Source organism: Ascaphus truei, chromosome 1 (genome assembly GCF_040206685.1).
Source record: "Ascaphus truei isolate aAscTru1 chromosome 1, aAscTru1.hap1, whole genome shotgun sequence".
Taxonomy (NCBI): domain Eukaryota; kingdom Metazoa; phylum Chordata; class Amphibia; order Anura; family Ascaphidae; genus Ascaphus; species Ascaphus truei.
Window position 1 is genome coordinate 202,042,851 of NC_134483.1, and position 27,258 is coordinate 202,070,108.

At 42.0% G+C, this 27,258-nt stretch overlaps 1 protein-coding gene across 4 annotated transcripts in view; it reads right to left on the reverse strand.

The window, feature by feature from the left end:
• The window catches only part of SLC12A2 (solute carrier family 12 member 2), a 111,252-nt gene that overhangs the window by 17,542 nt on the left and 66,452 nt on the right, over nt 1–27,258 (reverse strand). For all 4 annotated transcript variants that reach the window (XM_075600261.1, XM_075600270.1, XM_075600279.1 and 1 more), the window contains 10 exons: nt 22,104–22,255; nt 18,124–18,231; nt 15,595–15,718; nt 14,480–14,581; nt 13,414–13,569; nt 11,698–11,797; nt 5,618–5,729; nt 5,206–5,346; nt 4,177–4,283; nt 734–813 (listed from right to left, as the gene is read on the reverse strand). In XM_075600261.1, coding sequence (XP_075456376.1) covers nt 734–813; nt 4,177–4,283; nt 5,206–5,346; nt 5,618–5,729; nt 11,698–11,797; nt 13,414–13,569; nt 14,480–14,581; nt 15,595–15,718; nt 18,124–18,231; nt 22,104–22,255 — 1,182 coding nt within the window. The remainder of the gene's footprint in view (nt 1–733; nt 814–4,176; nt 4,284–5,205; nt 5,347–5,617; nt 5,730–11,697; nt 11,798–13,413; nt 13,570–14,479; nt 14,582–15,594; nt 15,719–18,123; nt 18,232–22,103; nt 22,256–27,258) is intronic.

Below are 27,258 nucleotides of genomic sequence, written 5' to 3' on the forward strand. Positions count from 1 at the left end.
AGGGGAAACACAATAGCTGCCAAATCTCAAGACAATAGGAAGCTGCAACATCGGTTGTGGCTTTCTAATGGACGGCCATTAAAATATCCTTTAATACCAATAACTTCACCAGCATCTCAGAAACCACAAGCGGGGGTGTGGGTCAGCTTTGTAGGAGCATGCCTCCTCCTCCCGGTACCAATCCTTTCACTTAACTAGCCAAGGACTGCCTGCCATTCCATGATATAACCATTCCTTTATGCAAGCAGGGCCATATAGTTTGATACAGAGGGGGGTTAGTCATTAAACTATGACGGTGCTGATCAGGGCACTATTGCACAGAAACTCCCAATTGACTTCAGTGGGCGTTTTCGTGCAATAGTGCCCCAACTGGGACTATTGCAGATTAATGAATAACCCCCACTGATACCAGCTGTCACACATGGTCTACCACAGATTTTCTGAAGGTTATTGTAGTGCAGGTATGAAACAGCCATATAGTGGTGAAAACGTGATTATCTGCAGGTTATGATGTATTTTATTAGACTAACTGGAAACAAAGGAACATTTATGTTATCTTACACAAAAGAACATCTACTGCAGGTTCAATTTACAGCAAGCTGCTGCAGTAAGGTATTACAACCTGCTAGGTAGCAACGCCATTTGTGACCTACATACATAACAAATGTTTGGCCCACTTTTTTCAATTTGTACTGTTAATAGTCATTGTATTTTATAAACCATTTTCATTTACCTTGTCCTTGCAGATGAGATATATCCAAGCCTTCTCTCAATCGGATAACAACCACGCCATACTGATAGTCAAAAGCATCACTGTAAAAGATTGTAATCATTGTAGGAGATTGAGATAGATAGATAGGATAATATGTATACCTCACATTTAAAAAAAAAATAATGAAAACATGGAACATCAATGTAGCAATATATTAAAAAGCTCCTGGTAATCTTTACATTTTATCAGCGTGCTTACACTAGCAATTTTCCATACTCTGCTCAACACAAGGGATCAGGGCCTCCAAAATACAAAATACTATATGGTATACTACTCCACAAGCATGACACTGCTACCTGCACACCACAAAGAGCACTTATCACAAGCAACACTTGATTTATGGGAGATCACGTTTATAGGACGACAGCATAACTACTATGCACTGCTGACATGCACTGCACAGTCTTATGCACAGTCCACATAAACATTTTGAACTTTTTAAAAAGTATACTAGGCGCTTGTAAATATTACAAAACAGGGGTCACTAGACCAAAAAAAAAAAAAAGGCTACGTAGGGCATGAAACATCAAGAGTAACAAATGAATGAAGGTTTGCTTCTATACACAAACTGTGCCCTCACAAAACACAGCACTCAAACTGCATAGACCAAAAACTTACACACACTCACAGATACAAAAATTAAAAGGTGCAACTTGCCCCAAATCAAACTATGCTAATCTTATGAAACAGCAACCTACTGCTAATATTACCCTTTTTTCTTCCCCCAAAACCTTCTGACTTATGAACAAGTTTAGTTTTAAGGATTGCCACTGGATAAGGCCCATTGTAGTGTTACTATTCCATGACGTCTCTTATTCATACTGTTTATTGGCTCTCCTTCCCCATGAGAGCACAGTAGCATAATCAGCCTTGATCTGCTGTGTGGCTCTACTCTTGGCAGCAACAATTTTCAGTATAGCACACCATCAGAGACAGAGAGAGACAGAGAGAGACAGAGAGAGACAGATATCTATATCTTAATATATAAAATCGAATGGTTAGTGAGGTTAGTGCTATCTGCGGTGAATCTGATTGGTCCGTGACTCATTGGCCAAGAGGTACGCCCCACTGTGACATCACCTCCTTCACTCTCACACACTTGCAGTCACACCACACGGCCAGAACCTCTGAGGACTCCTTGGTACACAGTCACCCCCTCACACTCACACACTCAGTGTCACACTCAACACTGTACACACACTCACACTCAACCCTGTACACACACACACACAGTCACCCCTGTGTACACACACATTCACACTCACCCCTGTGAAACAACAACCTGTACACACACACACACACACACACACACACACACACACACACACACTCTCAGCCCTGTGTACACACACACACTGTCAGGCCTGTGTACACACACACACACACACTCTCACCCCTGTGTACACACACACACCTCCTCCCCTCATCTCCATCCCCGGCGGGGGAACAGGCAGCGGACCTCGCGGCGCCTCATCTCCATCCCCGCGCAGCGGACCCCCTTCCTCCCTCGCGATGCGCCTAAGATGGCGGCGGCGCCGAGTGACAAGATGTCCCTGTGCACACGCGCGCACATTACACCCCCTCCGCTCACCTCTCCCGGCGCTCCCGCTCCCCTCATCTCCATCCCCGGCGGGGGAACAGGCAGCGGACCTCGCGGCGCCTCATCTCCATCCCCGCGCAGCGGACCCCCTTCCTCCCTCGCGATGCGCCTAAGATGGCGGCGGCGCCGAGTTAGATGTCCCTGTGCACACGCGCGCACATTACACCCCCTCCGCTCACCTCTCCCGGCGCTCCCGCTCCCCTCATCTCCATCCCCGGCGGGGGAACAGGCAGCGGACCTCGCGGCGCCTCATCTCCATCCCCGGCGGGGGAACAGGCAGCGGACCCCCTTCCTCCCTCGCGATGCGCCTAAGATGGCGGCGGCGCCGACTGAGAAGATGGCGGCGGCCGGAAGTAGTTCCCTCGCGGCGCCGAGTGACAAGATGGCGGCGGCCTGAACTACAGCTAGGTGTCGCGTGTGTGTCGCTCTAGGTGACGTGTGTGTGTGTGTGTCTCACTGTGTGTCTGTGTGACAGTGTGTGTGTGTGTGTGTGTGACACTGTGTGTGTGTGTGACACTGTGTGTGTGTGTGTGTGTGTGTGTGTGTGTGTGTGTGTGTGTGTGTGTGTGTGTGACACTGTGTGTGTGTGTCACACTGTGTGTGTGTCTTGCCCCCCCTGCCTTTCATGCCCCCCCCGCCTTTCACGCCCCCCCCGCCTTTCACGCCCCCCCCCGCCTTTCACGCCCCCCCCGCCTTTTACGCCCCCCCCCCCCGCCTTTCACGCCCCCCCCCCGCCTTTTACGCCCCCCCCCCCCCGCCTTTCACGCCCCCCCCGCCTTTCAGGCCCCCCCCCGCCTTTCACCCCCCCCCCCGCCTTTCACGCCCCCCCCCCCGCCTTTCACGCCCCCCCCCCCCCGCCTTTCACGCCCCCCCTGCCTTTCACGCCCCCCCTGCCTTTCACGCCCCCCCTGCCTTTCACGCCCCCCCCTGCCTTTCACGCCCCCCCTCACGGCCTCCGGGCAACGCCGGGTATATCAGCTAGTATATCTATATGCTTGGATATAGATAGATATATATATCTCCAAGCACACGATACCGTTAGCACGGGAATCAGCAGGCAGCACTCAGGTTTGAATAGTTGAAAATATATTGTAGAAAAACAAGACACAAATCTGATGCTCATTTACTTATTTGTTATGGGACATTCAACTACCATATAGCACAACCATTGGGAGTGCCAGCTGTTCACATTTATCTATATATCAGATTTTCACTTTGTATATTTTCAGACCTTAATCAATAATAATCATCTAACTGGGCTTTGAAAGGAATGAGTGGAGTAACAAAACTCATGACGTGCCTTATTGCTGTGTCAATTATGTGCAACATAGTGAAAGCTTTTATAGAGCCAAGTACAGCATCATAAATCATAATCAAATAATGCACATCAGTGGCAGCTTGCAGTAAAGGAACAAGTGGGGATAGAAATGGTACAAAGGGCTTCTGAATCACAGAATATTTAGCCGACAGCACTAGCGTTTTTTTCCCCCCACAGAAACATTTGTTGATTACAGAGGCAATCCAAAATGAATGCAATCTACACAGAACCCCCAAACACGTGGCAATGTAATGAACTGCTTACTGTACGAAAGGGCAAATATACAAAGAGGCCTTTACCTTCCTAATGTGAGAAGTCTACATAGATTCCAGGCCAATCTATATACACCACTAAAACCTAGAAAGTGTGCGTCTATCTGAGAATGTGCATCTGAGAAAGTACACAGAACTGCAACTACTACGCACAGAGGTTACACAAGTGACTCACGCATGACTCACACATGAAAGGTGTTGCGGGTGTACTTACTGTAATAAGTTAATGTAGATCTCTACTTCTTTCATGTCAGATTGAAGCCAATTGTTTTTAAAGCCAAGCACCAGAGTGTTTGGTCTCATACGCCCCAGACCGGCAGCCTAAGCCCCACGGGACAAAGAAAAGGACATCAGAAAAGAGGTAAACACAAAAAGAAAGATAAAACCGGCTTACATCAATTTATTTTTTAAATCAGTGACAGAGAATCTGTGATTTAGAAGCCGGGCGAGCACTATTTACCCTTCACATTTACTTTGTTTGAGAAGGATATGGGCTTTGTTAAGGTGGTAATCCTGTTTAAAATGTAAAGCAGCGCTCTTTTCAATTTACAGTATATTAGTCACAACTTCATTTAAAAATTCCATGTAATATATTCTATACTACTTTTAATCTTTATTTCAAAATGTTGTTGCAGACCCTTCTGGTCCCAAAGGGGTTCATTTCACATTGAGGCCCTACAAGTCTACCATCAAAATATATATTGCTAAATTTACAGTGCACAATGTCTTTGTTATAGGTTCAAACCTAAGTGAAATATACTGCAGTGAACAGGGCAAATTATAAGAGTTTAAAAACCTCTCCTGTGATGGGAGAAAAAAACCAAAATTAGTTATTTATCCAAAACAGAAAAAGAGAACGAAGAATTAATTGTGAAAACATAGTACTAAAAAAAATATTCTCTCTCAAAGCTTAGGTCCGACTGACCCGCTGCATGTGTGTTCACCAATCAGTTATACTGGTCGTGCATCAGGTGCAAAAAATTACATTGGATTGATCAGGAACAGATCAAAATATGCCAAAATAATTTTTTTACTACATAAAATGCAGAATACTATATTTATTGACCATTAACTCTTGGATTTATTGTACTATAGAACAAAATGAACAAGCAGGCACATTATTTTTACACTTACAAATAGAATATGAATATATATTTATATATTATTCGTAAGTGTGTGTGGGGGGGGGAGGAGAAACTATGTAGAAAAATCAGTCCTAAAAAGAAGAAGAGGAAGACTTTACCTGCATAAGATACTGTGCTCCATCCCGTAAATCTTCTGCATGCACTGGTGAATAGAAGGCTTTCGTTTTGTGTTTAATAAGCCACCGCTGGTATCTAGCCTGATCTGTAGCTAGCTCTTTCATAGCTTGCCTGCGAGGACCCTTTCAAAGAATAAGTCAAATGTTACTTTCCCAGAATTCTTTTAGTTGCATGCACATCTGTGTTAACCCCTTCACTACGATAGGAGACTGCTGCCGGGGGTGCATTAATCTGCAGTGGGCTGAAAAGGGGATAGAAACTGAAACCCTACAGTGTCACATTAGAATAACACACAGGGAATATACAAATAGGAGTTGTCAAAAAGGAGTCACAATAGAAATACACGTAAAAAAAAAACCCCCACGCTAAATGACATGTATTTAGAAATCTTACCATGTGCACATGTCCACAGAGCATCAAACCAACATTTTTGGTGAAGGCGTGGACTAGATGTAGGAGCGCTGGGCGGGAATTTGGTGCACCTATTAAAACGAGGCATTGCGGCCTGTTTAAAGATTACAGAATGGGGGAAAATGAAATCATCATAAAAATAGTTTTACCTAACATCTCTGTCATACAAAAGTGTGTGTGTGTGTGTGTGTGTGTGTGTGTGTGTGTGTGTGTGTGTGTGTGTGTGTGTGTGTGTGTATGTATATATATATATATATATATATATATATATACACACATGTATATAAGAATATATATGCCTTGTCAATGTGTAGTGAAAAAAAATATATACACTGTATATAATTATTTTTTGCTACACATTGACAAGTCATATTTTCTTTTGCCAACAAGTGTGAGGAAACCATTAGGAAAACATTTGACATGTACCATGCTACCATACGGAACAAACCCTTTCATTAATGAAGAAATTAAAAGACGGTGAATATTGAAAAAAATGCAAGGAAATATAGTTTTAATCTGACACACACACACACACACACACACACACACACACACACACACACACACACACACACACACACACACACACACACACACACACACACACACACACACACACACACACACACACACACACACACACACACACACACACACACACACACACACACGGAAGAATAAAGAGTTTAAATCGCCCATCCCGTTTGAGGAGAACACTGGTAATAAATGTAAAATAAATTTTCATAAGACTAGCAACAAAACATTTAAGTATGAGTTTAAACAAACAAAATAAAACTGCATTTGAAGCCTAATGCACTTCCAATTCATCCTAAAATACAATTATCTAGTAAGGAACTCAATATATTATTCACAATAATGCAGAAGGCACATTGAAAAATGAATATCAAATTAGCTATATACTGTACTTTAAATAAATGTGTATAGTTGCAGGGAAACCTGCAGGTCGAAAATGTCCCAGGAGAGAAAGTATACTGCAAAGGCATAATTTAGTTACAAACAGCTTGTTTTAAATGGAAAGCAACATCCATTGATAGACAATTTAACTGTATGAGTGGAAAAATACAAACAAACAAAAAACTTCCTGCATGCAGATTTAAAGTAATATAAACAAAATTAGCCAAATCTATATATAAAAAATACCTACTTTGTTTCTTTATCAGCTGAATATAAAAAAAACCTCAAAAGTTCTTAGTCTCTCCTCGAGTTAAATGCCAACATCCTCCAGTACAGAGATTAAGGCAGGAATAGCCTTCTAGAGATGTAATCTACAGTGCGTTAACCTTCATAGTGCCCTCATGATGTGCCTGGTACAGCATGAGCCCTGGCATGCCAGATGCCCTTATGACATACCAGGTACAGCATGGGCACTAGCTTGTTCTCCATAGAGTGATCAGGCTCACAGCTGTGACTGAGCAGCCATCTGTATCCAAACCGAAGTAAACCCCCGTCCACTTTCTCTCGCCATCCAGGGTCTGGCACGGTCATTTGATTGCTCCTGGAGTGATCACATGACACAGAAGTGCTGAGCCCCAGAAGTGCGGAGCCCCAGAAGTGCGGAGCCCCAGAAGTGCGGAGCCCCAGAAGTGCGGAGCCCCAGAAGTGCGGAGCCCCAGGAGTGCGGAGCCCCAGAAGTGCGGAGCCCCTGAAGTGCGGAACCCCTGAAGTGCGGAGCCCCTGAAGTGCGGAGCCCCTGAAGTGCGGAGCCCCTGAAGTGCGGAGCCCCTGAAGTGCGGAGCCCCAGAAGTGCTGAGCCCCAGAAGTGCTGAGCCCCAGAAGTGCTGAGCCCCAGAAGTGCTGAGCCCCAGAAGTACTGAGCCCCAGAAGTGCAGAGCCCCAGAAGTTTAAATGTCAATACCAAGAAGTGTATGTATTATTTAAACAGAAGGGGTGCTGCTGTGCACGTTGGCTTTGTATTCATTGGCTCATAAATGGTTGCATGATTTGAGCGGAAAGGCTCCCTTTCAATAGCATCAGGACTGATGGGGGAACGTTGTTTAAAACACGGCAAAAAGCAAATGTCATACATACACCAATCCAAAATTGGAACTGACCGCTTCTTGTTCGTACCATAAACACGTGTTTAGGACAGACCCCTAAACCCCAAACTGCAATTAAAGATGCCAATGTAACCATTTGCACAATTCACTACCATAGGGGTACCCTTTGGTCTCAAGAAAGACTGCCCTTTAAAGGCGGTATTTATTGTATAATAACAATGTAATACCAACACCAAATGAAGTAACCATATGGGCACTAATCTCATCTATAATAGATTACAAACATCAACAGTCCTGGCAGCAACATTCAAGCAATGGTATAAAACGAGCACAATGGCATCAACTGAAAAGTAACTATGCAATGCCAGCATTTCTCTTTTGTACTTTTTGTATTTAGCTATAGCACCAAATGACCAAACGGAATGCGGCAAATGCATTATGCAAGCGCTGTGTACCCAACGCAGTGTGGACGTGACAACAGCACGAGCAGATATCATGAGCACACTCGTGTATTCAATCACATATTGGAACGCAGACTAACTACTTGTCAGTACTGGAACCAACACACAGCTACATTTTAGAAGACAGATTCCTTGCTGGCACGGTTAGTAGGCGAGATGAAAGTGGACTGGTTTTCTGAAAGAATTTCAGGATGAGTCATGCCCTAAAGCTAGAGGGTGGCAGACTCATCGGAACCACAAGTAATTATTCACTGAAAGTCTAGTGGATCTACCAAGGTGAAGTAGGTATTGAACTTAAAGCTGCTTTGGATAAATGTAAGGGTATTGTAAAAAAATATGAGAAAAGGCCAGGAAACAAATGGGGTCAAAGTCTTTATAACAAGTAGGGAATTTGGTGGGGTAGGTGGGCTAGGTGTTCCTCATTAAGGACTAGGTTTCGGGCTGCATGCCCACCAATTATTCTAGTAAAATGTGGAAGCACATAATACTTTCATTGATGCAACTGAACTTTACACAAAGCAAACAAGAATAATAAAAATAAAATTGAAACATTTAATATAGTAGAAAATGTGATTGCTAGTAGAACGTCTATAGATGTGCAGCACATTGTCCCAATAGTAATTAAAAAAGAAATAAAAAGGGGTAGGTGTTGAATAAAAATAAATAAATAATAATTAAAAAAAAAAATGTTTTTAAAAAAGGAGCACTTGACAATGTATATAAGAAGTACAGAGTAATGAATGTAGTTTATATTACATTTTCCTTGGACATAATATACTGTCTACATAAATAAACTAAAAATAAACGGAGGAATTATTCACAAGTAAGAATTTATTAATGTCTTTGATTATAGCTCTGACAAATTAATGCAATAGAATGTGGCAGAGTAAAAATGATAGAAGTATATATTTAGATCACTGTGTGATCACACGGCAGAGCAGCTGCGAGTATGTTACAAAAAACAGACTGGGACAACATTACATACTAAATAACATACAGTAAGTCTGGCTAATTGAAAGTATTAATTCCCTTATTATTTAAAATATTCACTAGAGTTTTTGATCTAGAATGTTTGTCTTAAGCGCCTATCTCTGAAATGTCAGTTTGCCACATGGTCAGTAACTCAGGGGCGGCCGGTCCATTAGGCGAACCTATGCAGTCGCCTAGGGCACAAAGGTCCTGGAGGCACATTATTATTATTATTAGGGAGCGGAGCAGCGGTAGAAGACGATGTCGGAAGAGGGAAGACGTTGAAACAGTGGGCGGCGGTGCCTTGGCTGTGGCAGGCAAAGACATCCGATCGGAGCACAGGAGACGGCAGGGGAGGTATGTGCTGTAACACCGCGCCGGAAGTCAGACGCCGGTCAACTTAAGGTGTTACAGCGCGTACCTCCACTGCCGTCTCCTGTGTTGCTGCTCCGATCGGATGTCTTCGCCTGCCACAGCCAAACCACCGCCGCCCGCCGTTTCAACGTCTTCCCTCAGCTGGCATCGTCTTTCACTGCCACTCCGGTATTTGACTCCTGTGCCGCTCCCGCTGTGCCTCTGCCAAGCCTGGTAAGTGAGAGGGGGCGGGGAGAATGGTGTGTGTGTGTGCAAATGTCGGATAACACTTTCCGTATTATCCTACATTATTGGTTATCCGACACGGTATTGGTCCCGTTTAGGTCGGATAACCAGCACTGTACTGTATTATTTTTTATTTATCTTTTTTTTACAATGACCTCTCTCTTTTTTTGTCCGGTATTTTGCTGTCCTATTTTTATTTTGCGTCGTGCTGGGGTGCGCTCGCACCTACTGCGGCCCTGATAGCAACGCCACTGTTAATTTTACAATTGGTATTCTGTTAGAACCAATAAAAGATCTTCAGAATTTTAAAATGGAGTCATTGGAGGTCTCACTACTGCTCACGTCTATTGCTCACTAATCAATACGTGTTAAACCAAGTCTAAACCTTTCCTCTCTATGAAAGATAATCAAACCCAGAGCTCAACTTTCAGGGGCAGACCGAGCAACGGGGATGCAAATGATGTTGGTGCACCATATAAATGTAAAAATGCCAGGTAGCAACATGAAAATGGTCATGTTCAAAAGCAACCTACCCGGATTTATATATTTTTTGCTTAGATGACAATACCCTGTCCCAGGGTATCCAAAACATATCCGACTCTCTGCCTTCCACTTCCAATTTCCACACAACTGTAATCTATATACTTTTTTGACAAGTGCACAGTGAGCAAGCCAAACCACTTTGAATCCCCCCGTTCTGATCATTAAAATTCCATTATTCTTGCCACCAAATTGGACACAAATTGTGAGACAGGAGAAACACAAGATTAAAATGCTGATGCCCCTCACAAAATCCAATGGCTGCCAGAAATCTCTAATTGCACAGCCAGTGAAACATGGTCATTTGAAAATACCTGTGGGCTCCGTCTCTGCTACCACTAGTGCTGCCCATTTTTGCCCATCCCAATAAATCTTGTGTGTAGTATTCCTTAATATTCACAGTACCCAGAGTTTCTGTAGTAACACTATGATCCCCTATGTTTAAATGATGCTAGAAATAATAACCCTTAGCATGCCGGGGGCCGCAGCGTGCCCACAACCCCTCTGGCACTTGGCCATCATATGACCATTCCACAGGAGTTATCGCTTACTTGCAGGGTCACGGATGATGGAATGGATGAGGAGACATCCTCCATTCCACAGCTGGCCAGCTCGAGGTCACCACACTACAGCACGCACAGAACGCAAATCTCCCCCAGAAAACGAGCAGATAGAATATTCCATAGCTATGTCACAGGGTCCCTGGATTGCCAGACCCCATGACATTGTAGCTAGGTCAAGGAGTTATTATCTCAGCTATCAATGTGGAGACAGGCTAGGTCATACATAACCAGTAGTAACAGGCCGTCTAACCATCCATCAGATACGGTTCAGCAAATAACCGCTAAAACAAAGTCTTTAAATATAAACCTGAAAATGTACATACAAGCCAATAAGTTTATAACCGCGCTATGAGCTGAACCCCTTCCGTGCCAGAGGGTCCTGCAATCTCCATGGCCATGGACCCTTCTGCACTGGCAGATCATGTGATAGCTCGTAGGAGCGATCAAGTTATCCTTTCCGGGGTCCGACCCACAGGACCAGAAGTGAAGGGGCAGGTCTCCCCATTCTGTGGGGGTTCGTGACCGGTCGTCCCGAGGACAGACCCTAAAGAATAAATAAATAATAAATAAAAATAACCAAGAGAGCAAAGGGCAATGACGCAACGCATACATCAGAAAGGGCCCCTGGGTGGCACGTTTCATGATGTACTCTGTACGTTAGGGCATAATACATATTGAACTACCTTCAAGACAACACTTTATCATTGGGGTCATAATATAAAAGTGTACTGAAGTAGAGGCGAAGGTGCAGTGATAAATAATTTCCAAGATCAGGCCATGAGCGCACGCACGCGCGCGCACACACACACACACACACACACACACACACACACACACACACACACACACACACACACACACACACAATAACAGTTGAAAGATAATGCAAATACCTTATTTTTAATGATTACCTGAAATTTTTCACATGGTCTTCTACACCTGAAAGACGGATAGTGTGCTGCAATGCATTCAGATAGGTTAACGCTTGTGTTGACGATCCCCAGTTTACATCTGAAGGAAAGATAAAGGATTGGGTTTTCAATGTCTTTTTAATATCCGTCTTTGCAAATATTTTACAAGGAGGCATGAATCTAAGGCAACGCTTATAGTTCCGGCGACGCGACGGTCGCTTGAAAATCAAATAGAGATGACTTCCAGCAATCGCGACCAATCCGTTGCATCGCGCTTACTGTAAGCGCACACGACGGCGGCAATGCATTTGTTTTGCAGCGACGTCGCGACGCTGTCGCCGGCACTATAAGCGCAGCCTAAAAAGTTTTCATATTTATGCTAATAGTTGAACGTCAACTCTTCAGACTTCCGACTGTATAGTTACTTCGGACTTGTGCGGACCAGCATCGAAATATTGCTTCAGGGTTTTGTGTGGCATGTGTATAGTCTGGTGCTTTACACGGGGACACAAAGCACAAAAATTACATAATACAAATGGAGCTCTCCGAAGAGTCCCTTGCAATCGGAGGATGCTTTGGTAGGGATTGTATTCTTGATGTTTTATTTAAACACAAAAAAGCAAAAAGTAGTAAATGCTCAGGGGTCAAGATCCTAACATTATATGCTGCTTTAAACATGGTTTGGGAACTGCCATACAACACAAAGGCTAATATTGCTGTTTCATAATGCATTTAATAGTGTTTTTATATAAAGGTTAGAAAACTCGATCCATAAATGTACACTGCTTTCGCTAGTTGGTAATTCTACATTATTAATTCTCCAAAATCACGCCCCCTCCCCCCAAATGGAGTATTCACAAAGAAGCACGCAATCATTTGCCTTGATATTTGTAAGTGAATTTAACTGTACTATGGCTCCCCTGGCAATGACACAGTATATAGCAAAACATACAAGGACTATTCTTGTATCCCAAACTAAAGGAAAAGGAATCACAGCAATGACCATAGCAGGAAAACATCAGGAACTAATGGAGCTTTCTGTAAACTATACAACGTTCTGACATCCTGCAGCTCTGGGAGCATCTCGTCCAGAAATGTACTCATTCAGCAAATGTCGCAGCAATCTGCCTTGTGTTACATCTGAATCTGACAGCAGCTACCAAACGCATTAGATCGCTATGCTTTGCTGCAGTGGATGGGTTTTACATTTGTACTTATAGCTGTGGTCAAAAAACGCTTTTGTACTAAAATGTTATTTTCTTGATTTCTGTAAACTTTGTTAAAAATAAAGACAGCTTCTGAACTACTGACTCACTCTGTAGTTCACTACAGGGCTTTATAAATATAAGGGAGTAGAACTAGCAATCCCAGGATGTTACAGCATACGATTTTAAAAACCAGAACTGGACCTCAGTCGTGAAACGCAAGTTAAGTGACCAGAATGAGTTCTTAAGAAAGCAGCATGTATTTTATGTTCCATGTCATGATTACACAAATTCTAAAACTTTTACTAACAGTAGATAAGGTGTTATATGGCAATGTGCTTTAACTTTATTAGAAGTCCAATGCATCTTACGAAGAGACTCAGCCCTCAAAACACAATAAAATTGCATTCTACAGTCGTGAGTCAATCACAATATCAACCAGTATGATGACCACAATGTTATTTTATATACTGTATTTACAAATAGAAGCTGGAGATGGGTATGAACTTACCAGGCTTCTTGTAGGTAACGTATATGTACAATCCAATGACTATGACATACGTCATCAGGGCCGCCCACCAGTTAATGACAAACATGACTCCGCAGCAAAGAAGAGCTCCCAGGAGTGAAACCCACATGTTGTAGTATCTGAAGGCAGGACGCCACCCTGAGAAAGAAGCACACAAACATTCTCAATCGAGCGCTACAACACAGCATGCACACTGCTATGTTACACTGATGCGTTACTACAAACATTAGCACGTTCGCAATTCATTATTTTTGTGCACGGTACAGAATATATACTTAAGTTTTCAATCATTGCACAATTCATATCGTTTTGGCTGATAAACAGCAGTCAATCAAAAATGCAAGAGGACTAAAAATGGGAAGAGGTGATGATAAATAGGAGGTAGAATTTTAAGCCTTGGTAAATGGACACTATCCCTGTGTACTAAGGGAAAACGGTGGTGTCAATGATGGCTACAACCACATTTACCTTTTATTTGTTGAATTATATTGCAAAGCAGAAACACACACACACACTTTTTTTCTTAGTTTAAACATATACAAAAGTGTCCCTTAGAGCTTGGTTCATCTAAAGTTCAAATGCATTTTTCCAAATAGCATTGCTTTTGTAATGTCAGTCACAAGGTCTGAAAAAACGGCACAAATCAGAATCAAGTTAAATACCCTCATCCCACTAGTATAAACCAATAATTGATTTCACATAGAAAAGAATGGTCGCTAACCTTTGTGCCAACAGATTTGTGATAAATTGGCATATGTCTCTTGTTTACTAGTTGGAACAAAGTGAAAACCTAACAGCACAGCCTACTAGCATGTTACCTCAAATAAAATACAGCTTTAATTACTGTTTGTAACAACCCATTTGGCTCAGACAGCTTGTCATCAGGAGCCGTAGAAGTTGAAACTATGGTGAATGACATGCATTGTAAATGAAAGCGGGTTTTCTGTGTTATTGTATGCATTTCGTTTAACTCCTCTTTGCAGAAAACTCATGAAAGTGCATAAAAGTACCAACACGCAAAAAAAAACAAAAAAAAAATGAATCTTACCTGGAGACTTGGCAAGAGAAGCATGGAACACGGAGAAGTTTATTAGGGCATATGAAGCCAGAAAGAAGTTTGAGATGATGGGAGCGATTATATTTAGTTCAGCTAAAGAAGGGGGGAAAGAAAAACGTTTTGATGGGTTAGATTAGTAGATAGGTTGGGGGGGGAGGAAATTCATATGTTCATAGAGCTCAACCTATGTTAAACATAATATGCGCCAATGACTAAAATGTGCACATCTAATCCTCTGGCTTGGAGCTGTGCACACATTTCTTTACCACAGTAACACTTCAGTTATATAATCTTTAAAATTGAACAGTTGTACTAATTAGTGTGGTCCTGGAGAAGACGAGGTTGTTATTTCATAGCTAAACAATTCCTTGATTCTTTAGACGTGTATATTGCACAAGCATTACAGGCCTCAAACGTCTTTCCCGCATTCAAGTCTCAAACGCTCATGTACAAACTGCTTCATAGACTAACTCATGTGGATGCATACATTTTATTTATTTATTTTTAAATCACAGTGAAAGAATGTCATACGTAGCAGTAAAAATAAATGCCAAACGTAAAAGTACACACCCTATTCAAAATATACTAACAAGTCTGAACAGTTTCAGTGCCAGAAGGTACATGAACCGCACCACAAAGCAAGCGATCAAGTGATACCGGTGCCTGGGCAGATCACCCTTATAGGGGCAGATCATTCTTATAGGGTCACTTTACATATTCTGAAGGGCGTCAGACCGTTTCCGGACGGAAATTCTTATTGACGATTGGAATTTGCGGCGGACAGCTGCCAGAACGACCACTTCCCTTGAAAGCTGCGTGCTTTTAAACAATTTGTTTATCACTACACATTATATAAGTTAAGGTGAGTAATAAAATGACAAAAAACCAACACCCCCCCACCCCCCCGGCTGCAGTGAAATCCTTGTATGCCAAGAAATAATGGGGAAAGGCAAGGTTGTAGACCTGTCAGATATGTGACTGTACTCACAAGCAATTTGCTTTATCACTATAGGAATCATTTAAACAACTAATTCCTGCCGATTGTAAAACAAGTTCTAATACATTATAATTTTACAGTGTCAAATTAAGTATGTCAAAAGACCAACCAATTAATATGAATCCCAAAGCAATTAGGAATGTAAGAATGTAGCCGCGCAGTGGTTCATTGTTCTTCCCATATCCTTTAGCGAACATCTGAAGACCGGGATAAATGTTGTCCTTACACAAAGCCTTGGGAGGAAATAAAAAACACATTGAAATTAGGAAAATATAGATGATGGAAGTAACAAACACAATATTCAATTTGACAAAAAACTTAAAATCTAAATGGTTACAGCATACTACGATGACATGCTACAGCCTGTACACAGTGTTTCTCGGATAGGCAAAGTCATTTGCAGAATAGACAATCCTGACTTACTCTGAAGGCAAACGTTTTATTGTTTTGTTTCAGGTGCAATGACGTTGGGAGTATTTCTATGTATGGATGCTGATGCATATCTTCAACATTTAAACTACAATACATTAGTAATCATATACAAAAATTATTTGAGGAGAAAATATGCTCTAGGCCTCTGCAGTGGTTGGTCGCTGGACAGGGACTCCGGAGCACCACATTTCCAGGATATGTAAAGAATATAGTGCAACACTATTAAGTGTTTAGTGTTAGTCCCTGAGGAAGCTTCTTGTGAGGGAAACGCGTTGGATTTCCTGACTGCCAAGATAACTGCACAAACTTCACCCCGCCTCCAACAGTAAAATCGTCCTGAAGCGACGCACGCGGTGTAGAGAGCTGGAGAATTTGGCATTTGCTACATACCCAGCACTTTACTTCAGACCCTGGTGGACTTTATTGCTCAATCTGTGAATTTGAGATTTTTTTTTTTTTTAAACTTGTTTTCTAAAATATAAAAAACGTTGCTGCACTATGTCCATCCCTTCCTATTCCTTATGAATTGAGAATTTTGACAAAGCGCTTGCATGTATGAAACGCATCAGAGGTTCCTCTCACAATCCTTGTGTGATACTATGTTGCGGAGTATCCAATAAAACATTGTCATCTGCCGAGCAATCCAGCCTCCATCATTTAGTTCCTATTGAGATGCAGTGCACTGCCCAATATGTCCCCCATGGAATGCTATTTCCTCTACTTCGTCCAGGCTGAGAGCACGCGAATTCCGGGCATTCCAACCATCAAGCCGAGAGTACCTTTCATTACAAGTTATTTCATGGACTTGCTCATTCATTTATTTGTCTAGCTCCAAGGGAAAGAGATTATTCGTCTACAAGGGGATCTGTGTACTCCGTTTCCACGGGGTCCACGGATATACCGCCTGGGTCCATCAGTGTGTTACCTCTCCTTAACATTGGAGCATATGTGACTTGCATGGATTTAATCATGCGCCCGACTACATTGTTCATTTTCTATACATTTATTGCTGATGAATACATTGTTTAAAATGACCAATGCCTATCATCATGGACTTATAGTTTGTGCACGCTGAGCACTGATTGGGGAACTCATGTGTTCCGATTTTTTACTATTGAATTGGGAGAAACATCTACTTCTACCAAAGTGAAGACACATTGTTTGCAATATGAGGTTTAGCGCTTGATTACGCCTACCATCACGTGGGTGGGACTAATCTTGTCCACCATCATACTATTTTATCAATGGAATAGTGTTGCACTATATCCTGTTTGTATTTATTTTTCACATTTTGCTCTCCGGAGTCCCTGTCCCATGTGTTAGATGATTGGGTAGTCATTTTTCATGTCGCTGCGCTATACCAAATGACTATTGTATGCCTTTTTAAATATCATTCACCCCTTCAACATTTTTAATACGTTTGAGTGTTTCCACTTCTGTTTTCATCATTGGAACAGTATCTTCCCCCCTTTATATAGATCACGTGTTTTAGATTTAAAAACACGATTTTGAGCGAGTTGTTGCACCTACATTTCTTCTCTTCAGTGGTTTACCTTTGTATGACACGTAAGGGGGGCAGCTTCTCTAAAACAGATTCAGCTATGATGGTAACTAGTCACTGCACATGCAATTGATTGCAAACTCCTTGTCGCCCAATTGTACAAATTTTACTTTAGCGTACTGTGTGATTTTAGGCAAATCAATTTATTACACTACAGTACTATCTATTTTTTTTTTTTTGCAGTGCAAATTAATGTGACAGCGCAGTTGTTAAATTCTATATATAAAATGGTAGTGTTCAAGGAATGTAGGTGTGTAGCGCACAGCATCCAAACGAGAGCAGGTCTGGCGAAAACTTTATTTATTAGCATTTTAGCATTTCTTTATTGTACACACCTACATCTCTGGAATTTACTATATACAGCGGCACGCATTGGAAGGGAGACTCTGGAGGTGAACAAGACAGTGAGTACTCATAAGGGGCTATCCCAATGAGGTGAAGGAGGGTGTCCTAGGACAACTTCCCCAACCTTCAGGGCTTTCTGGTGCCCCCCCCCCATTATTATGGACTGAGTATATAACTAAATGATACCTTAATACCCAGTGCTCTCCCTCCCTTCAGAAGCACACACACAGCACTTTGAGCACCATTGCTCTATCCTAACCTAGTGTTCAAGGAATGTAGGTTTTGAAAGCAGCCTCTTACCTGGAAGACCTTTGGCGCACTCACTAATGATGCAAGAGCAGAAGAAAGGGTAGCGGAAAAGATTCCTGCAGTAATAAGGGGAGCAAATCCAGACACCATGCTCATTACCTATAAAGAAGATAAAAGACATCAACATAACATACTTCAAAAGGTCACCATTGAAAGAAATACCAATGGAAATACTAAAGAAAATTGCAGAGCATTACAGTGGAATTTAGAGGCTAAGGTCCAAAACAATGGTGTCAAGCATTAATGCTCACTAAAGGGGCAGACCCATGCAGCATTTATTTTTAACATCTTTATTGATCTTTCATTGTGCTGCCAACATGGAGTACACAATTTATAGAAGCAAGAGGCTACATGCAAGTACAAACAGTGAATCAGTGTAACAATCTGTCAAACAAATTTTTATGGACTTGTGACGATCAAAACTTTGACCTGTAAGGCATAAAAATATAAAGTGAAATATGAAATATACATACATTTTTTTTTTTAAGAAACGGCTACATTAATAGGAGAGGGGATACGCACAGAGTTAAAGGAGCAATCCAAGCCAAGTTTTTCTTCATCTTAATTTTAATACAGGTTAGAAGCAGGGGTCTCCATGCTTCAATTATGTATTAAAAACATTTTAAAAAAAACGGCATGGATTGCCTATTTAAAAGGTTTTCTAGATGGTTCTCCAGTTGTACAATGGGAGTTATTCATTAGACTGGGATAGTGCCGATCAGGGGACTACCGACCAGAACCTCCCATTGTAGTCAACAGGAGTTTCCGTGATACACTTCCCAGACCACTACTATTGAAGTTTAATCATTAACCTCATATATGAGAACTCTCACTACTCAGAAAGACACTGGTAAAAGATAGTGACAAGTAACTTTTCAATCTTAAAAAAAAAAGTAAGAAAAGCCATGCAATTTTTGTTAAATTAATAGTGTGATAAATTCTGCGAGATTCAGCTCTCATGGGAATCTTCAAAATGTCAGAATGATGTGATAATATAAATATGTACATTTATTGTACCTGAATTGTATATGTATAATCAAATAGTGCAGAATAAATGAGTTCTTCAATATTAGGCAATACCTTTTTTTTTATTTTGTCTAAATTTATGTCACAGGACAAGCTTTTGAGAGTTCTCTCTTGCTCAGGTCGGCAATACTGATTAACAATGGAATCTATGGCTAAAACAGTGTTTGGGAGAGCAGGGGGGAAAATAAAAAACAAAAAAAAATAAAAACAAAATAGATGATAAGGTAGGGTGAGAAAGTGTTTGAAGACATAGAAGGGTGTAAAACGGTGACAAAGAACAGCATGGAGGGGAAAGAGGATGCTAAGGGGTGTGTGTGTGTGTGGGGGGGGGGGGGGGGAATGTGGATTAGAAGAGAGGCAGGCATGATAATTACAAACAATTCTAATAGTGTGTGAGAAACCCCATATCCGCATTAAGGCCTCAATTACACCAGAAACTGCAGAGCGATACGGATGACTTAATCGTAGTGATGCTACATGTGCACATGCAAAAGCGATTTGTAGCACTACTGCAGGGACACATGGCCAGATCATTTTTCATATATATTATACACAATACACATGTAAATGTAAATGAAATAATTTAGAAATTATAATTAATAATTTAGAAATTATACAGAAATCGAACCCAGGACCTTTCATATGCTAGTACAAATTCTCTACCTGCAAGCCACAGGGTTTGTGTGATGTCACAGACTCTAAAAACAAACTTAACCGTCCATAGAGTGTTTCATCACACCAATCCTGTGGCATAGCAGGTAAGGAATTGGTACTGCCATATGACAGGTCCTGGGTTCGATTCCTGCATGGGTATTATATAAAATGTATTCATGTTCAATTCCCACATGGTGTAGGTGTGTGTCCGTTAACAATAATGCATTGAATGTGTAAAAAAAAATTTTTTTTTAATGGAGACTATTTAAATCGGATCGCGCTATAACAGGGTTGAGCTGTACTACATTCATAGATGTGCAGCAGTATGATCCTTTACACATGGAGTCTTCCATGGTTGTGACTGGCTGTGGGATCTTGGCATGCATGCTGTTACTTGTCGCCGTTTTACAACCTTCCATGTCGTCAAACACTTTCTCACCCTACCTTATCTACAAACCCATGTCTGGGTTTTTCCCCCTGCTTTCCCAAACACTGTTTTAGACATAGATCCCATTGTTAATCAGTATTGCCGACCTGAGGGAGAGGAGAACTCTCGAAAGCTTGTCCTATGACAAATTGTTAGTCCAAATAAAAAAAGTATCACTAATACTGAAGAACCCATTTATTCTGCACTATTGCAACTGGACTAACACGGCTAATTCTGTTATAATCAAATAGAAATGTATACTGTATGATGATGTTTTATATCCCCATCATCCCTGATATTTTTTGTACCCATCCCCATTCCCCTTTATAATGTATGAAAATGTTTAAAATAAACAGTTTGTTGAAAATGTGTTTTTTTTTTTTTTTTTTGAAAGGGCAATCCAGGTCATTGCAGATTCAAAAAGAATCCTTCCAAATGAAGGGCTAGTTAAAAAAAAAATCCATAGTCTATTATGCAACATGTAATAGAATAGTTCACGCATACTGTTCATTGATCAGCATTGAGCTGCTGTTTTGCTGTATATCCATGTGACATACACAGGACAACAGACTATTGTACTTGAAAATCAACATCTCCAATCTGACTGGCGTTTTTCAGCCACTGAGCAAAACCTGCATTTGTGCTTTTCAAATACACAGTGCCAAAGTCGTAACAAGCCCAAACACAACTAGTTATATACAACATGCTCGTTCATAGCCTAAATCAACTGTGGGACTAATATGCAGTAACTTTTTATACATTCAATATTTACAGTCTTGAGCCGTACTGATAATTTTGTAAGGTTGACTTAGTGAAATGTTCCTGAGAACAGGTGTTTCGGCACCGAAAAGGTTTATACCGAATGCACATTTGACATATTTTGTGCAGCAATTACCTGGGCCAGTGATATCACATTTGTTCTAATTTTATGTACAGTAGCATAGCTGTGAGCATAAATGTATAATTGTATGCATCATTTATTATATATAGTTTATAGCATTACACTAACATTTTAATAACTAATATGATATTTTTTTGATTTAGCAAAAAGTATGACTGTTTTCTTTTTTTGGAAAGGAATACGACAGTCTCACATTGGGCTTGATATTGTTGCTTCCTAAAGGATGAGCCCAGCAGCCATCTGGATTTTTTTTCCCTGGTTCAAATGCAAAATATAAAAGTGCACGTTTCTTAGGAACAGGGACCCTTCCAGGGCTGAAAATAGTGCAGTTCAGCTCCACAGGACTAACATTCAGATGATAATATTATTATTATAATAAATAATTAATAATAAGGGTGTATTGCTATTTAAAGACCAGCCTATGCTTATATTGTTATTCTCTACCACGCTGCGCAATCGAAAAAAAAAGGCTCATCTTAAAACAGCAATGCCCCGTTTTTATATAAAATCATAATAATCATAATAATAATATGAAATGGGGGCACAGCTGTTTAAGATGGGCCTTTTTTATTGTGCAGCATGGTAGAGGATCACAGCAATATAGGCAGAGGGTGTGGTATTTAAAGCAGCAATACCTTCAAAGTTGTAATAAGAATTTGAATGTTTGGGTTTGGTGCCGAACTGCACTATTTAAGCTCCGTAGCCCCCCTCGCCCCAGTCCCCAAATGCTTACCATTTTTAGTTATCCTTCATGGGTAATAAAAGATTCCCACCAGGTCGTTCAATAGGAAGCTGCAATGCCATGTCTCCGATGACGCTGCCACTTCCTATTGGCCTGCGTGACCAAAGCCGATTTGGCTGCCATTTTGATTGGCAAAATGGGAAAGAAAACACTTGCAATTAGAAAGTAAGGTTTACGGTAAGAAGCTGGTCTGTCTAAAAAGTTGATAAACAAGTTGGTACCTGGAAGTTGTGCATTAGGCCATATTTACATTCGTTGGTTTTACAGAATGAAGAGTCCACGCTTAGTGGACATCCTGCGTCAGTGCAGTTAGTCAGCGCAGTGGTAAGGGTGTCATTAAGGTTCCCGATGGCATCCCGGACAACACATGAACCTGGGTTGAAGAGAAAAAAAAAAAAGCAGCTGTTAACAATGCATTTCCAACCCCTAGGTCTTGGAGGGGTGGACTGGTCTATAGCATAGAATTCTGGAAAACCTAAGTTAGCAAGAAAAATATTTTTAAAAAAATGTTTCTTACATAGTGCTGACAGTGACTGTTGCACAAAGAGTTACAGCCCTGTGATGTTTACAATCTAATTTTGGTGCCTGGGGCACAGAGAGATTGAGTGACTTGCCTTAAGTCACAAGAAGAGCTGACATTTGGATTCAAACTGGGTTTTCTTGTTTGTCCTTTTGGAAGGGATTTCAGGGAAATAGAATAATAAGCTGCACGTTATTCCTTACAAGCCATATTCCCCACACTCTATACAATAAACTTAGGGTTGGACTTTTAAAAGTCCCCTCACAACCTTATAGATGATTGGAGTGCCCCCAGAACCTCTATACAAGTTCTGGGTGACCTGGGCATTTACTGGGTATCCCCATTAACATAGGGGACCCTTGACTAGTTCAGGGACACCTCACATTCCTATGTCCCATTTACCTTTCTGGTCTGTGCTGAAGCAGGGAACCCCTAGTGGTGAGTTTTCAAGGGGAGATATTGCCGGGACATGTGCCTAATGTATCCAGGAATTAGACCGGATTCCTGGGTACATTTCTAGGGGAACCAGCAACTCTGGCCCCTGACTAGCTAGGCACATTCTGACAACACTTCTCCGCAAAAAAAAAAACCTTTAAACCCATGCCACAGCAATCTCTGCTTGCTGGCACTCCTGGAAAGGTAAAAACACATACAATATTTTATTGCCGCAAATTACAGGTTATGCATGTACAAAGATACCCAGCAAGTTCTCAGAAACACCCCAAATTACCCCAAATTGCTACTGGGCACAGCTAATTGTATAAAACAAGAAACAAAGAAGTCCAGAGCAACATCCAATGTGACAAAAATACACAGTGAAATACCTATATATCTCTTGAAAAAAGGGTCATTTAGTTAACCTTTTGGCCAAAGCGTATAAGCCTGCGAGCCACTTTTAAGATGACCATAATATCGCAGGTCCCAACACCAACTGATTAAAATCCTTATATACCATCACAAGGACGCAATCAAGAGTCTTGGCTTCTCTGCTAGGGAAGAAGTCAGCCTGCTAACTAAATGGCTGTGGAAAGAATCTGCAGAGCATGCGAAGAGGCTTAGGGCAGCAAACGTAAACCGCCCCCAAGTAGAGCCCGACTTAGTCTGGGAAAGGCTAGAGGAGTGCTAAAGGTAGCCCCGAGGCAGTCGAAGATGCACCCAAGAGAGTCGACAACTTCCCCAGAATTACGGTCAAAGACTATTCGAAGTTATGAGAGCCCGGAGAGCTGCTGCCGGAATTGGAGTCTATCGACGAAATCACAGAGGCAAAAAAAGGCTGTTCCCCGACACATTCAGAAAGAAACGTATGCAGAGAAGTTCAGTTTCATCAACAGGAAGAAGGGTATCTCTAAAAATAGTCCCCTTTGGAAGTTGGATCCTTTCATTGATAAGAATGGCCTCATTAGAAGAGGAGGTTGCCTCAGCTAGTCCCAACGGTGCAGGGAGGAAAGCAATCCTCTCATTGTCCCTGGCCAACATCACATCGCCACTCTGTTGGTTCATCACTACCATGAACATGTCATGCATCAGGGATGACATTTCATAGAAGGATCTATCAGAGCAGCAGGAATATAGATCATTGTTACAAAAAGGTGCGTTGCTAGCGTTCTCCACAGGTGTGTTAGGTGCCGCAAGTTGCGGGGCAAAAGCCAAGATCAAAGGATGGCAGACCTGCCACCCGACAGACTTAGTACAGAACCCCCCTTTACCTGTGTAGGACTCGATGTCTTTGAACCATGGACAGTCATCTCACGAAGAACAAGGGGTGGACTCACGGACAGCAAGCAATGGGCAGCACTTTTCCCTTGTATGAGTACACGGGCCATACACAGAGATCAAAGAATCTATGGGCGCATCAAGTTTCATAAATGCCTTCAGAAGATTTTTTTTGCCATCAGAGGAATGTTAAACAAATGCGTTCCGACTGTGGAACCAATTTTGTTGGAGCATGCAAGGAATTACAAATAAAAACTAAAGACGATGAAGACAACAGCATCCAGAAATACTTGCATGTCCAAGAACATACGTGGATGTTCAACTCTCCACATTCTTCTCACATGGGTGGAGCATGGTAGCGCTTGATTGGAATAGCTCAACGTATTTTGGATTCCATGATGTTAAAGACTGATTTGGCTCGACTCTCCCATGAAGTTCTAACAACATTTATGGCCGAGGTGTCAGCAATTGTCAACGCGAGACCTTTGGTTCCAGTATCTACAGATCCAGAATCGCCAAGTATTCTGACCCCAGCAATTCTCCTCCTTTATATGTTAATGTAGGAGACATTCTTGTCCCAGTTGGAGACTAACTCAAAGTACATGTACAAACAGCAGTGGAGGCAGGTGCAGTGCCTTGCTAACACATTCTGGGAGCGCTGGAGGCTTGAGTATCTCGTTACACTCCAGGAACGCCACAAATGGCAACTTGTCAAACAAGACATCCAAGAAGGAGATGTTGTCTTGTTAAAAGATAAACAGGTAGAACGGAATGAGTGGCCTATGGGTCTTATCATTAAGACCATCCCTAGTGCGGATGAAAGGGTCAGCGTGGTCCAAGTTAGAGTCACCAAACAAGGAACTGCAAAAAACGTTGTCAGGCCCATTACAGAGACAATCTAATGTCTAAATTGGATTCCAGCAAGTAATAATCGCCAACGCCTACTTGGCATCCCTTGCCAAAGGGGATCTTGGAGCCAGTGGTACTGGCCAGCACCACGTTATGTGAACATGGACTTTAATCATTATTGTTGTATTTTATATGTTCCACATTTATGTTAGATATAGTGGTATCTACTGATACCAGGCAGGGAGTGTCCTGGAACAGGATTGTATATTTTCTGTGTATTTTTTCTGCTCTCAGGCTACCAGCTCTCCCCAGTGAAAGTTGCATGTTTCCTTGTTCTGAAGCAGCCAGTGCTGCTGTGTAGTTGCAACATTGTTTTTACACTATAGCCTTTTCACAAGCCATTGGCAACCTCTCACTGCTCATAGCTTGAGTTGGTTTAGCCCTCTCTCCCGCCTTTCTCTGTTTATTAGTATGCCCCTTTGGTTTGTTCCTGTATGGAAAGGAAAGTGTGCTTTATCTTATCAGCAAACACAGTGAGTAGATGCATCTTCCACTGCTCCCTTAGGCTGAGTCAATAGTGACTTCAGCTGTGCGGAGGCTGAGGGAAAGCGGGTGCTTTCCCTGGCCCTAGTTCGCGCGCCATCTGGGGGGGTGTCAGAGGGTGGGCCAGTGATGTCACAGAGCTGGTTCGCCCTCATTGGGCGAACCACTCACGTGACCGACCCTCCGCTCCCGTGAGCGCTTAAACGGGGAAAAAAAATTGACGGCTACGCTTCCGCACGCCTGCGGAAGCGTGTGCGAGCCCCTGCTAAAGCCGCTCTCATTGCGGCTTCAGGGGCTCACTGCCAAGCGTGAGCGCGGCTAAGCGCCTCGGCGCTGACCATGCCTGCGGCCTAAGAAAGGGATTTCCTTTTACCTTCCCCTCACAAGAGCACATTCCCCTCACAAGAGACACTTCCTACCACAAACTACATGCAAGTGCTTTTATATTTCTGTTAACCACACCCAATAAAGTTGAAGAAAATAGAAGGACTTTGTGTGCTTTTAAAGGGGACGAGTCTATGCTACATGAACCTACACACATGCTACAAGTGAGCTTGGGTCCAGAATAATAAGTATTCAACCCCTTTGCTACAGTAGCCTTAAAATTTCAAAGGCGCTGATTATCCATCTCAGAACAGTGAAATCCTTTATTAAGAAGTGGAAGATGCATCATACCCCCCAGACACTACCCAGATCAGGTCACCCTCCAAAACTCAGAAGCTGGGCAAGCAGGAAACTGGTTTGGGATGTCACTAAAGCAAACAATGACCTTGAGAGATTTGCCAAGTTCTGTGTCTGAGATGGGAGTCGGTATTCACAAAAGAAGCCAGTCCCTACACAAAGCAGGCCTGTATGGATGGGTGGCAAGCAAGAGCCATTACTCAAAAAGACTCCTCTTAAATCACGTATGGAGTTAGTGAAAAAGCATTTAGATAATGCAGTCAAGTGGAAAAAGCTTTTACGGTCAGATGATTTTTTTGGGGGAGGTCTAAATTACATCTGCCGCAAGCCCAACACTGCCCAACACTGTACATGAACCAGTCAATAGCATCCCAACGGTCAAGCATGGAGGTGGCAACATCCTGTTCTGGGGATGCTTCTCTTCAGCAGAGACTGGGAAGATTTTCAGAATAGAGGGTAGAGTGGCAGGTGCAAAGTACAGGTGAATTCTTGAGGAAAACCTGTGCTACTGTAGTCAGCCAAGACTGTGAAGCTTTGGAGGAAATTCACATTTCAGCAGGACAATGACTCGAAGCACAAAGCCAAAGTCACACTGGAGTGGTTGAACAAGAAGAAAATACATGTTGCCCAGTCAAAGTCCTGACTTGAATCCAATCGAACATTGACAATCCCCAATAAACTTATGAGACCGTATCAATTCTCCCGTGAAGAATGAGTGAAATATGTCTCCAGCCTGCTGTGCAAAGCTAGTAGAAAACGGATCAAAAAAGACAAAGTCATAATTGCTGCAAAAAGGTGTTTCAACGAAGTTGTGACTTAAGGGGCTGAACACTTATGTAACCAGCAAATTTCATTTTGTACATTTCCTTTGCTGACATTTATCCTCCTCCTATAAAACTGTGCAGTTTAACCGCTACAACTTTGCAGCTTTGAATAAAAAGTTGGTTTGAAAAACTGCGCATACATAATTTCTAATTCAACATGTGACATTATTGGCAAGGGGTGAATACTTCTGCACACGTGTCTGTGAATGTGAAAATATATATAAACATACATAATGTATTGAAAAT